This window comes from Gymnogyps californianus, chromosome 13, assembly GCF_018139145.2.
Source record: "Gymnogyps californianus isolate 813 chromosome 13, ASM1813914v2, whole genome shotgun sequence".
NCBI classification, from domain to species: Eukaryota; Metazoa; Chordata; class Aves; order Accipitriformes; family Cathartidae; genus Gymnogyps; species Gymnogyps californianus.
Window position 1 is genome coordinate 23,188,969 of NC_059483.1, and position 13,938 is coordinate 23,202,906.

General features: G+C 37.0%; 1 protein-coding gene across 1 annotated transcript in view; it reads right to left on the reverse strand.

Moving 5' to 3' along the window:
- NUP210 (nucleoporin 210) overlaps positions 1-13,938 on the reverse strand; it is a 66,158-nt gene that overhangs the window by 42,260 nt on the left and 9,960 nt on the right. The window contains exons 3-10 of the mRNA XM_050904503.1: positions 13,060-13,191; positions 9,041-9,137; positions 6,182-6,332; positions 4,275-4,407; positions 3,221-3,379; positions 2,674-2,742; positions 2,254-2,360; positions 1,006-1,146 (exon numbers count right to left, since the gene is read on the reverse strand). Coding sequence (XP_050760460.1) covers positions 1,006-1,146; positions 2,254-2,360; positions 2,674-2,742; positions 3,221-3,379; positions 4,275-4,407; positions 6,182-6,332; positions 9,041-9,137; positions 13,060-13,191 — 989 coding nt within the window. The remainder of the gene's footprint in view (positions 1-1,005; positions 1,147-2,253; positions 2,361-2,673; positions 2,743-3,220; positions 3,380-4,274; positions 4,408-6,181; positions 6,333-9,040; positions 9,138-13,059; positions 13,192-13,938) is intronic.

Genomic DNA, 13,938 nt, shown 5'->3' on the forward strand with positions numbered 1-13,938 from the left:
CAAACAGCAATAAGAAATACACTCTTTCACTACTCCTAGTTTTTGAGGCCTCATCTGGAGAACTAGTTTGGTAACTCCACACCTGCATTTACTCTTTGCTCATTCTACTCTGCAGCAGGTGAAAATGAAACTCAGCCTAAAAGACCCATTCCTCAACCCATCCCGAAATACTGGGCTTTACAACTTTGCTGTAATTGTAATGCCATAACCCTCTGGCACAACATACTGTTTCTAAGTGGAGTACTGAAGGAAAACTTTAACAGCTCTCAGCTGACCTCATTTAATTCAAGAGTACCTCTCTGACACAGAGAATGAGCATGGCTTATCATATACAAGGATCTACTAAATCCTACTCAAGGAATCACTGAAACGATTTCACAGCAAATGGGTTGAAGTGTTGAATTTTTCCAAGTTTCAAGCAAAAGCAAATCACTTACACACCACGTGCCCTAGTTAGCCATACATTCAGCAGCCTGCCCAACTAGCAGAAAGTTAATGAATATTAATTTGAGGAAATTTGCAGGCTGATACATTTGGCAGATTTTCATTCCAGCATTTAACATCACTTACCAAATGACAGAAAACTTTCCAAATGTAACTGAATGCAGAACAAGGCCAGGGTATGACACTGATGATCCTACCACAATAAATTGTAAAATTCACTCAGAGAATGTGAGAGGACCTTTGCACCAGCACAAGGATACGATATGTGCCCACATAAGTATCTGCCATGAAAAAAAACAACACAGTGCTGTGCACCACTAGTTTAACAGGTGTTTGCCACAGACTCGGTAGCAAAATCCCACAAGTCTTTATTTAAGCAAATCCTCTGTTGACTTAATTGACAGTTTTCCTGAAGTAAGGATTTTAGAGTTTAGTTCTTAATCTTTTTAAACAAAGACGGCTTACACCCATGTAATTCTATGTCACTATTAAGTCACTACTGCACAAGTAAATAATTTTTAGGCCTACCAGTAAAGCAGAAGAGTTATTATAAAAACATACCTGATCTACTACTGATGTCAGTGCAGCATCAATAATGGTCTGACCCTTCTTTATTGCTTTCACATAATGATATGATCCATTCAGAGATGACTTCATCACCTCAAAATATTCTTTGGACAGCTTTGTATTAATTCTGATATTCTAAAATCAGAACATTAAATAGATATTGCCACAGGTAACTGACATTAATGATGTACAGACAGCCATAAACATATTAGCAACAAACCAATGAGGAAACAATTGTTTAATAACAGTTCAAAGGAATTTATCTGAAACTGAAGAACTTTTTCCTATGAAAGTTTCAGTCTTTCAACAAGATTATATCTTTTAGACACAGCATTAACTCCACAGAAAATATTTACTTTTTAAATTATTAGCGACATGTAATTTAACATGAAAAGTACCAATATTTATACCACTAATTCATATTTTACAATAATTTCTTAATTCTGTCATTCTTGAACACAAAAGGGGAAGAATATGCAAATATACTGCCCCAATAGCACATTTCTTCTGAGATCTAGCTGAAACTCGGAGCTATATCTCAAGAAGCAAATAAGTGCAACTAAAATAACATTCACATAAATTCGATATTCTGAAAAGCAATAACTTAATAATATTTTTCTGCTTGCAAATGAACTATTTAAATGTTGTTTTCTTTCTTTTTTTTTTTTTTTTTAAGAGTAATGTATATTTGGTACGTAGTACCTAGAATTCATCTTATTTAACTCCCAAACAGGGAAGTGTTTAATGCTAGGTAATCATCTAAGCTTTTCCCATAATCAACTGAAAGGAAACAGCTAGCTCCAAGAGTGTTGTAAGCCTACCTTACACCTCATTCTTTAATAGGAAAAATTGCCTCTAGACGTGACAATATTATATTTGGGGGGGATTGATGAGATGAAGAACCGTATTAGTACTGCTCTCCAGCAGTTACACCGGTTTGCAATTTCCAGTGCAATGCCTATGCTACATGTTTGAAGTGCATTGTCCAACTTCTTCCAGTTTTTTCTACAGCACTTGGACTCCAATGGGCACTTTCACATGAATCACTCAGAGTACTTTATTTAAAAAAAAACCAAAAAAACTAAACCCAATAACAAAACAAAGGGAAAAAAGGAAAAGGCAAGAAACAACACGCTTTGAAATGTTCTAACTCAATGTAAATAAGAAACTGCTCAACTAATTTCAAAGAAAGCCAAGATGTAGGAGACTGACACTCAGAAGTATATCAACATTTCAACTTACATCAGATAAATACACCTTATTGCTTGATTTATCATACACGTCAATTGTAATTTCATAAAGTCTGCCTGTTTCTAGGACCCATCTGTCACCTGGATGAACTGTAAATCCTACAAAACAGGAAATATTGAACAGCACAAACCAACAGCCTCTTTATGTAATGGATATAAGCATTTTGCTTCTGGTGCCCACACTCTGAAGATGCACATTCATTGTTTTAAGCTGCTGAATACAGAGATGAAAGAAAATAAATATTTACTACTAAACCTATTTCATATTGAGCTACTTTTATGAATAAAATTATTTTTCTATGAAAAGTAATACAAGAAATGGAAGTGTGTATATACACACAGAAAAACACCGACACAAAAACAAGGCAAGAAATTATATTAAGCAATCAGGAAAACTGCAGCCAGTACCAACCTAAATACCCAGGATTTACAACATAGATAGTGCTGTTTGGTAGTCTGGAAACCCCTTGCATGCGAATACCTGAAGTCTCAGTAAAGGAACAGAAAAGTTTTGACAAAAGTCAAGTAAAGATCAGCTTGTTCCGGGGGCTCCTTGTGCTTCTTTGGATATTTAAAGCTAACTGTACACTGAAAATAAATGTTACCCCCACTACCCTGAAAGATAGTGAGCATTTTAGAGAGATTCTGCTACAGAATATAATGCTCTAAATATAAAAATTAAATAAAGCCCCATCACATTTCCCTTTGACTGAGGGGAACAGACATGATTTAATTGATCTTTTGCCAACCTAATTTCTTAGAACGTTTCAAGGCATCAGGCAGCTCTGTTGAGACTGAATTCACAGCAGTGCTGCTTTCTATGGCTCCACCAGGTGCTCCTGATTTTCCAGACTACTGGTACAAATGTGGATAATTTTATCTTTTTGTGCTGGAAAGGGTGGAAAGTTTGTCTCCTGCCATGAAGATCTGGATGGAAAAGCATCACCTAGGAAGGATACTCTTGTGCCCAAGTATGAGGTTAGTTTGTCCCTGCTGCAATGCAGTTACAACCGATGTTGCCTGGTCCAACTTGGCAACTGGCCACGACGGATCTCCCTCAGGACCAAGTACATTGTTCTGTAGCTGCAGTTCATACTGATCAGACGGCATCATTAATTCTGTACAGAAAACAAGACAACATGAAACAACAAAAGCAAGTGTGTCAGCATTTGGATGCTGCTAATTATTGCTGATTAATTTTTATTGATGCCTAGTGCACATATCAAATGAGTATTTTTAATGTCTTGTAGAAATAGCATTTCTGTGATTATATCAACACACACACACACACACAAAATGAGCTTCTCGCCTAACTTAATTTCTTTGAAGCTGCAATTTCCAACTAATATCATCCCACTGTTTAGACCTAACATCCAATTCATTCCCAGCTTCAAACGTGGTCAAATTACTTTCTGCGAGTTACTGCCGCTCCATTCTGCACTACTAGCTGATGTAGCGAGCCTAGTTTACTAGCCTAGTAAAACACTTCTTATCTAGTTTCTAAAAAAAAAAATTTAAAAACCAAGAAAAAAAGAAAAAAAAAAGTCAAGTCATTACCAGCCCAGGCTCCTTGTAAGCAACAGATGCAATTACAAACTTGAACGCTTTTAAATGGACACAAAGCCAGCTAACCCACACTTGTAGAAGTGGAGCAAATCCATTTGTCCAGAAAACATTTTCTGTTAGAAAAGTTACTACTCTAAATTTGGTTTAACTAAGAAAGTCAGACACAGTTTCTTAGTCAATGTGAAATAAATGAGTACATCTAAAATTATAGTGTTAGCTGCTATTCTAAGTTACCCTTACCTTCATGTCCTTGACAAATCTGCAAGAGTATATCCTTTATAGACACAACTTTTTGGACAGAAAAAACTAAACAGCTGTATCATAATGTAGTTTAGGAAAACAGTATTAAATATTAACAAAGTAGTTTATACACAATTAAAAATTCCTCAGCAGTTAAAAATTCACACAAAGCGTCAAAAAAAAAGAAAAAAAGATAACAGGACAAACCTGTAATCTTCCCTTGCCTTATTTTCTGAACTCTGTACTGAATTGATGTTCCTACCAGAAGATAAATGTCATATGCTGGATTTAAAAGGATGTTTTCCAAAATAAGCAATCTGACTTCTGCAGGATGTACATGCTATTGATTGAGGGGAAAAAAAAAAGAAAAAGCAACGACATTTAAAGCAGCTTATTTGTTTGAAACAGACCACGCAGCAATAACTTATAATCTATAAGTGAAAAATATTACTTGCTGTAATTGGTTCTTTATTATCATCTCAAATTTTGTCACAACAGGGAAATGCAAGGGACAATGAACGGTATAGAGATCTGCTCTGTGCATACTGTGCAGGGCTGAAGAAAAAGAAATCAAGTCTGTATGGACATCATTTTGGTTCAGTTTTCTGGAGAACGCAGAAAAACTTGAGACAGATGCACCGTGACTATTCAGACATCTAGAAATTTATTTCCCCTACCATAAAACATGGTACCACCATACAATATATCCATTATAACTTCACTGAGGAATCTGTATCAAACTCATTGGTCTATTAAATTAAGAATACAACAGATAATTGTATAAATTCTATTACAGTTGTGTGAGGGATGTTCACTAAAAATGTGCAGTCTGGCAGCTGTGAAAGATTTAAAGGAAATACTAACCAGAAAGCCATAAAAAATTGCAAACGGAACAATATTATTTCAATTTCACTTACAGTATCGGCTCAAAAGTAATTCAGAAAAATAAATATTAAACCAGAAAACTAACCAAGCTACAAGCATTCAAGAAAAAAAAAAAAAAGTCAAGGCTGATATCATGCAGAGTAACTATATTCAGCACAATTAGGTAATACAGTTCTTAACATGCACTATTATTTGTGCCACGTTACTGGTATTACACACATTTAGATAATATTTTCATAGAACACTTTTTACAGGTATGGGTTAGATAGTCCAAGGCAATTCTGCTTTAAGCAAAAACATTAAGTACAACATGTAGTAACACAAATCTGCAAAAACAGACTGCAGATATGAGATGAACTTCAGAAAAACCCCACCACTTTACAGAAGGATTTTTTAAGGTGCCGTATTAAGTTGATGCTAGCACAATGCCAAGTACTCCTGTAAGCGATAACCCATAAAACTCTCTCAGGTGTTCATAAATTCTATTAAGAGAAAAAACAACTCTGTTACCAGAGTTAAATGAAAAACTCAGTCACCACAAGTTACAAAGGAAGAAACGGCATGGATCTACACAGCAGCTGGGAAGACAGCCAATACTGCAGTTTAACACCCTTGTAGCATTGACATTCTGATCCCAAAGCCCTTCCCTGGAAACCAGAATCTAATGAGGTAGAATTAGATACTAAGTATTCATATGACACTCATTTCAAGCACAAGAGGAAATAAAGGTATATCCAATATAGCAATCCTTGTTCTAGCTATTTATTTATTGAAAAAAAGACCTAAAGTGTTCTAGTTGGTTATTTTCAAAAAGGGCTAAAGGGCCAATGCCCTAACCAGCATGATTCTAGTTATATATATAAATATGAATGGCTATCAGGAATAATAAAATTGTACAGAAGTATTTGAAGTGCATTCCTCTGCCGCAGGGCCTTTTGTCAGAGAGTTAGGTTTAGAAATGATCTCTGGCACATGCACCGTCCTGGGTCAGGTAACTGCACCAAGGTAACTGCATCAAACTCCAACCCTTTCAGGGTGATCAAGAGCAGCACTGTCATCTTTTGTGATATGGGCTACAGAGTCAATCCAGAGTCAGACAGAGATGCAGCACTAATATCCACAATGGGAGTAATACGGTAGGGCAAACTTATAGTACTCCTGTAACACTGGAGTATAAGACTAAATAATTAAAAAAAAAAAAAAAAAAAAAAAGAATGCCATTTTCTTACCTTATAGACGCTTTCCTGTATTCTCGCTTTTAATTTAGAACTCCCTGTTTTCATTCCAGACACCAAAATGGTATCTCCTTGCTTGGCAACTTTTTCCATCTCCGATATATAGGAAGGTGGAATATAAGTGGATTCTAAGAACTTGAGTATACTGAAAGGTGAACCAAAAAGTGAATAGAAAATTGTTAACCAATCTTTTTAAACCCACAGAGAAACACCACCAGCATCTATTCCCAGCTATTTCCATTTTTAAGCAAATTTAAGATGTCTGCCTGGGACCAGATACCCAAATTTTACTCATTCTTCAAGATATCTGCAGCTAATTTCTGTGACTGATGAAAGTTTGTTTGAAGCTTGTTTGTGGGCTTTCAAGAGATATCAGAAGACTGCACATGTTGTCTATAATGATCCCTCCAGTTTTTACAGTAGGTGTAGACTGCAAAAACTCTCTAGATTACACTGGAACAACTGATGTGAAAGACCCAAAGCTTATGTTTATAAAAGCAACAGCTTAACAAACCAGAACATAACTTTGACCTGTATGAAGAAGCTAGGATGCAGTTAATAAATGACTATGAAAAAAATCTACAAGCAGAATACTTGTAGTAACTGTTAGAAATTTCAATGAGATGTGACAACAGAGAGGAAAGGAAATTGCCATGAATGGGTAAATGACAGGACAGAAATGGAAAGAGGACCACATTTTATGGGTAAACGGCAGGACAGAAATTGAAACAGGACCATGTTTTAAAGGTTGCCAGCTTCTGTATGCAGATTATCTGTTTGGCTTTATGTGCACTTTCACAGCAAAATCAGTAAAGCCATATTGAGAACAGTTATGAACATTAACATATTTATGAGAGTTTATCGTTTATTTTGCAAAGCTGTAACACCATTAGAACATTTTTATGTTATCATAGCTGTGCTAACAGTAGAGCATATATCAATACTAGTTTGGTTAAAATTACATCTCTAGCAAATACTTATACTGAAACAAAAAGCTCCATGTGGACTAGGACTTGGATTCTAAGTCCCACTGAACAATTAGCACGCTGTCTGGCTCTCATTGTAGAAAGGGACCATACACTCACACCTGCAGCTTCAAGTGTATTATGGGCTTAATAGGCTTTCCTCAGGTAAGGCTGTGCGTTTGTTTCTCTACGGCTGCAAAATTGGAGTTTGTGTTTACCCAGCAGCAGAGTCTTGTTTGCTACCCTTACCCTATTCCCAATGTATTTGGGATATAGGTTTGAGGATGGAAGTTAACTGTTAAGCATTCTGCTCTCTAAGAGAACTCGTTTCCCCACGTGCCAGTCATAGAATCATCATATGAATAAAGCCTTTAAAGGAAGATACAGTTTCCTACATTATTTTATGTCCTGCAATCTACCTACATTTTGCTGGAACCTGTTTTCTGAAGTAACTGAAGCCTCTGGTGCATGAGTTTGAATCTATTTTATCTTACAAGCTTACTATATGTTAGGGAAGTTTTGACTAAAGCTGTACTCAAGAAGTGTCTGTAAACTGTTTTGTGAGAAAACCCCATGTTTCCTGTGTTTGCAGTCTGGACAAATTCATGTATATCAGGGAGGCATTTTTTCTACCAACATTCACATTGAGCAAAGTCAAAATTCACCATGGCATATAATATGATGAATACTCGCATAATACTGATAGATAACAGGATCCTGGTGTGTTGACACCAGTTGGTATCAGTGTTAAGATAAAACTCTCGTAGTTCAACTTGAAAAATATCCCATACAAGGTACTGCTAAGTAGCCTTTAATTCTGGTTAGTTTAATAAGGATGGAAACTCAAATTTCTGTTTGAAGTCACTGAAGAACAGAACAATGAAGTAATCACTGTAAAACTACATAGTGCACATGCTTAATAAAATAAAATAATAATTAAAAAAAAAGAACACCAAAACAGAGGCCAAAGATGCTCTGATGACAAATATAGAAGGGGAAAAAAAAAATATATAAATCATACAGTCTGGATTCTATTCCTACCCCTGCCACAGGTGAGCTTTCTGACTTTTGGGCAAGAACTCCACCTCCATTAAAGGGAGGGAATATTTTCTTATTATACAGAGACGCTGAAAAACACTTATCTCATTAGTGAGTGGAAAAGCACCTTCGAGATCTTTGGACAGAAGTTTTGACAAAATACAGCACTTCTAAATTCCATTTAACTTATTCTTTGAGTCAGTACAGATGATGAACCAAGCAGCACGGCTTATTTATCAAGCAAGTGCTTTTCATTCATTGCTTTGTCTGAAAGCCAACATCTTGAATACCTTCATTGAATACCTTTCACTGAATTATTTCACCTGGCCTTATGAGCTGTATCTAGCTTACAAGCAGCCACTTGGTCCGTTCCAATTTAAAGGTTTGCTACTTTGAAAGCTACTTCAACACCAGAACTACGTGTTGACTGAAACCTGAAACTCTTCAAGTCCGGAGAGCTCCTTTCTGAAATGGAAGAGGACCTTTTTTCCCCTTAAAAAAAAAACCCTAAAAAATAAATCTCTCTGCTGAAATCCTGAGATAACAGTCTTACTGATAAATCTTTCCTTTGCACAAGATGTTTCAGGAAGATCAACAATTGCATCTATCTATTTCTAGTTGTTGCATTAGAGCTACCTGGGCTGCTCATTAACACTATCAGTTGTTAAATTAAACAGGGATGAGAGTGCCCAGGCTGTTGAGCCGGCACTTAAAAAAACCCCCTGAAACAATTGACGCATAAGCATTACTTTAGGCATCAGTTCAGTACACTGCCTAGATGTGGGGAAATATTTATACACATCAAACTTAACGGACACGAGACTTTCAAGAACAAATTAAATTAACTTACCGTAATGCATTGTGGGAATCTGAGAAGCCATCAGCCTCTGTGTCTTTTACTATTGTCCAGTCAAAGACTAACCCTGCCAATGTGCTGAAAGTGTTTCCTATAAACAAACAATCAGATTAAAACAAAAATAAATAACAAGCATAGAGTCTTCCTGGAACACAAACCATGACTTCTTCCCCTAGGAAATTTCTCTTATCCCTAAAAGAAGCACTATCAGTATTTAGTTAAAAATCACAATCTACCTTGCTTTACTGACTTCGGCAAATTTAAGATGTTTCTGTTAACTGGCTTTTCTGTTCACATTTTGCAACACCATACGCTGCTTTATGTTTTTCACAAAGCCCACTAGAGAGGTGCAGGTGTCACCACCTATCCTCCACTTGTCAGCCCCTAAGATATCCTTGGTACTCACCACCTCCTTTCCCCTTTGACCACAAAAACCTTACTATTTCTTGGATATTAGCAGGACTTCAAAAAAACTGCTAAACAATCTTTCATTTTGAAACATGTGGATCTGAGATACCATTTGGTTAACTTTTGTTCACAGCACTGATAAACTGCACTTTCCACAAATATTGTTTTGTTTTTGAGCACAACCATGATCTACCCATAACAGGAATAAGTCTTCACTCAAAGAACTCAGAGCACCTTCTTTCTAGAAACTGTGAACCACTAGAACGTGAGAAATTGTCAATCTTGAAAAGGAACATAAAGGAATAAACGGACTGAAAACAAAGATTTATCACGATTACATTTAAGTGTAATGAGCTGCTAATCTGAAAGATCTTACCATCTTCAAGATGAGTCTTGCTCTGAATTGCAGTGTCCACTGGCACAAATAAATATGGAACTGAAATTCCAGTATTTACTATATTTTAAAATATATTTTCATTTGTGTTACTCCCTTTGACATTTCTGTCTATATTAATAAAGTAAGAATCAAAGCAAATTTATCACCGAATTCTTATGCTTAAAGGTTTATGACAATTTTAAGCCACAAAAATATTTTAAGACAAGTTAACACAACGCACAGCCTATGTTGCTTCTCCCATTTCTATACAACTTACTGCAGAGAGCTCCAAATCCCAAATAAATAGGATTTTAAACACAGAACTCTAAACACACAAGGCAACATAATTAAAATTGATTGAGACTGGATTATTTAACATGCATTCAAGTCTAACTTTCTTTAATGATGCACGCTTTAGCTTTGCAAAGCTGTATTACATTCTTTTGTTTTGCTCCAATTGAAAATAACAAGGCCAGTGGAGAAACACACATCGTGGCACTATGGAGAGGCTATGCCTGGACACAGCCAGTGCCGCAGCAGACTGGCAGCAAAAGCACGAAACCGTCCTTACAGCCTCTGAACCACCGTTGGGCCTGGATGTCCTGGGTCCTGTTGGGGTCCCTCACCACAAAGGCAAAGCCAGGTTATCAAAGACAAACTCTCCTGGGCATTCCCCAGACGATGCAGGGTCTCACTCATTCAAGACAGGATCAGCTATCTGCGCAGCATGGAGGGCAGCAACTGTCTCCAAGTTAAGCCTATCGGAGGCAGCAGCCAGGGAGGCAGACAGGTAGTACAGCGCTTGTCGTGAACTGTATTATGCCTTTGTTCTTCCCTGCAGGATCACACAGCTGTCACAGGAGCTGCAGACCAGCTGCAACCTTCCCCTCCCAGGCTCCTCCGATGTCAATGTAGGCAGTGACTGGTGTTCCTGCTCCACAGCCGTAACCCAGCCCACAGCTGCTCCTCTGTGATGCTTCAGCAGAAAAGCAGCTCTCACTGGCAAGGCTGGAGCAAACGCCAGTAAACAAGGAGAGCTGTCTTGATGTGCTCTGCTCCATTGCTGGGGCAGGAAGCCAGTGTTCCTTGCACACGCATAGCCAAAGAAATGCAAACTCACATCTTTAAGTCTTTCTCTTATTTAACTCACCTCTAGTTACGCCATAATAAAATAACTTGAGCACAGTTCAACAGATAAAAGAAAACAATATATGGTATGACTCTTTTCCCCTCTACATTCTACACTTAATTTGGCCAAAGATCTCCATGATCATCTTCCTCTCTTGATTAGTAATCTTTGAAAAGAAATAGGGATCAAGTTGATATTTGGAGTGGCTTATTAAAAACATGTACAAAAAGGAATCTGCATTAATGTAACCGATTAAAAAATACAGGTTATGAAAAAAATAACTGGACAATATATATGTGGAAGAGAATAAGGAAACAAACTATTCCTGAAGATATATCAATACTCACAGGAGTAGAATCACCAATATTAATGAATGGTCTGACCCTTACCAGATGCAATAATCTGGCAATGTAAGATGCAATAATCACCATCAGCCCAAAACAAATCACACTTGGCACATCCCTATGGCCTACTTAACAACTTCACATACCAGGGAAAAAGCTACGTCACTGCAACATTGTGTACATACAATGGCTGATACGAAGCATCTACTCTCTCTCCCTCTCACACAGGCTGCAGTAACAGGCTTGACACCCATCCTTTGTGCAAGTTTTCAGCAAACCTAAGCAGACTTTTCCCAATATTCATTGAACTGGATAATTATTTTATATTAATTTTTTCACCTTCTGAATATTAAAAAAAGTGTTCAGAAGTCCCTTATTCAACTCTCTGACTTTTCCTGAACAATTACGTCTTTCAATAAGCTTGCCACTGCTCTTGAATTTTTTCTTTAAAGTGTGCCAAGAAAGACCACTGAGAGTCCAATATGTCCAAAGGTCTCCCAAGGATGGATCCCAAGGTTATTTGGGTCAAAAGGAGCTGATTTTCAAAGCTTTTGAGTGTATCCTGATCCCCTAAACTTAGATTGGGAAGTTTAGTCCTGCAGCTTCTAACCAACATCTGAGTCATGCAGATTAAATGTTTTTTGTGGGTTTTGAACCACTGCTCCTGTTCAGACTCTAACTTGGGTGGCTTCCAAGGCAAATTTGTCCATTGAGCATGCTTGAGAGAGTTTGAAGAAACGCCAAGCCAAGAATCCAGTATTACACATAGTATAAGAAAACAAAATTACTTTTCGTTATTAACATATTGCCATACATAACCTGGCACTCATGCTTTACAAACAAACAAATGTAGGATGGGCTCATTAACTACCCAAAACAAACAATTCAACCTTTTATAGCTGCTTTACATATCATTTCTTTTCAGCCCAGTAGTTGTCCTAAAAATCACTTGGTTTGTGTGAGTGCTGATGTATGCATAAAAATCGATTGTTGAAACCAAAGCATGAAATTCTTACCAGCGTCATGGTTCTTTTTCTGATGCTACAGACAGTATGAAAAGCAGAAGTTTTCTGCTCCTCTTAAATAATTATGCATTCAGTCCAAATGCACTGACTTTTATGAGCCTAAGTCGTACCTCCCAAAAGTGAATGTTTCTATAATAATTAAGGGATATTAATCCAAGCAATAGGTGGTCTTCAACATCATCTTTGAACATCCTGTTGGATGCTTGATTGGACTCAGATAAAACATCCTTTTGCAAAATTCTTTAGACTATCTCAGCTCAAAAGACAAAAAAAAAAAAAGGAAGAAAAGACTGCTGCACATTCCTGTGCAGCCTTGCTCAGCCTAGTTAAATCCTGATGGGACATTTCAACAGGACAAGTGTTGGGACTTTCTCCATTACATTCTTACTCCTGACCTGGAGGTAGAATTGCTAAGAGCTGACACCTTTACTTGAATTATTTTAAATTCTGATTTTTAAAAATACCCTTAGCACTAGAGTTAAGTTACCTGGGAAAATAAGAAAAAAAGGCAAGCCGAAGTTGTTGGAAATCAAGCAGTGTTTGATTTTCCTCTTCAGGTGGTACGTAGATTTTACACTTAAACATTAACAATAGGTTACTGAATGTATTATCCAGAGAACTCCATTTAAATTACTCAGCTTGGCTTCTAACATTCAATTGTGTCACAAATAAAACCAGTGCACACATCAGACAATCTGTCATATCTTATCCCCTACTAGTAAATCTCTTACCTTCAGAATCCAAAGCCTGAATTTTTAGCTCCAGTGGTGAATCTTCAAGATAGAGTTCTCTTGTTGTGGACACAATTTGGATGCCATGAATTATATCAACTATAGCATCGCAACGAAGCACTTGTCCAGTCACTTGAAGAGACATCAGAAAGAGCACATGAAATCAGCAACACTGGACATGCTCATCAAGAGCACCAACAAGACAAAATGCACCTCAAATTTAGCCAATGACACAAGACACTGAAGGAACTGAAACTAGGTCATGACCTTGACTAAGGAACTCTTGGTCAAATGATGATTGTGGCTAAGCAGGCAAGAAAAGCAGTTCCCTTCCTCACTGAAGTTTAGAATAAATCTTAAAAAATTGTGATTTCCAACTACAATAACAGTTACAGACGTTTTCTCCGAGTACATATTAAGAGTTTCTACAGTGCAACTGTCAGACATGGCTCATGTCCTAGAGAATTTAATGACTTTTACCCACAGACGATAAACCCCTATATACTTCTTCATTTAGTGACTGCAAGACATCTAATTAACCATCTGTTTTTGCCTATCTGTCATTATAAAAACTAACCAGGTATATTGTATGACAGACACAAAGGCAATGTCCAGCTTTCTAAATGCAACACATCTGAATTTGCATTATATAAAAAGTATGTATTGAAAATTATTTTCAGCCACCCCCCCCCTTTTTTTTTGTTAAAGAATTACCCGTTTTCCTGGATGTATCATTAATATCATTAACACTTACTTGAGGCCTTTAACAAACAGAACTTGAAAACCATCCCCATGGGAAGTCTAAAATGACTATGTATATGAATGGAAATTTCTTGGTTTGTGCACTTTTAAATCTCTACTTTGTTTCTGGAGGATGCT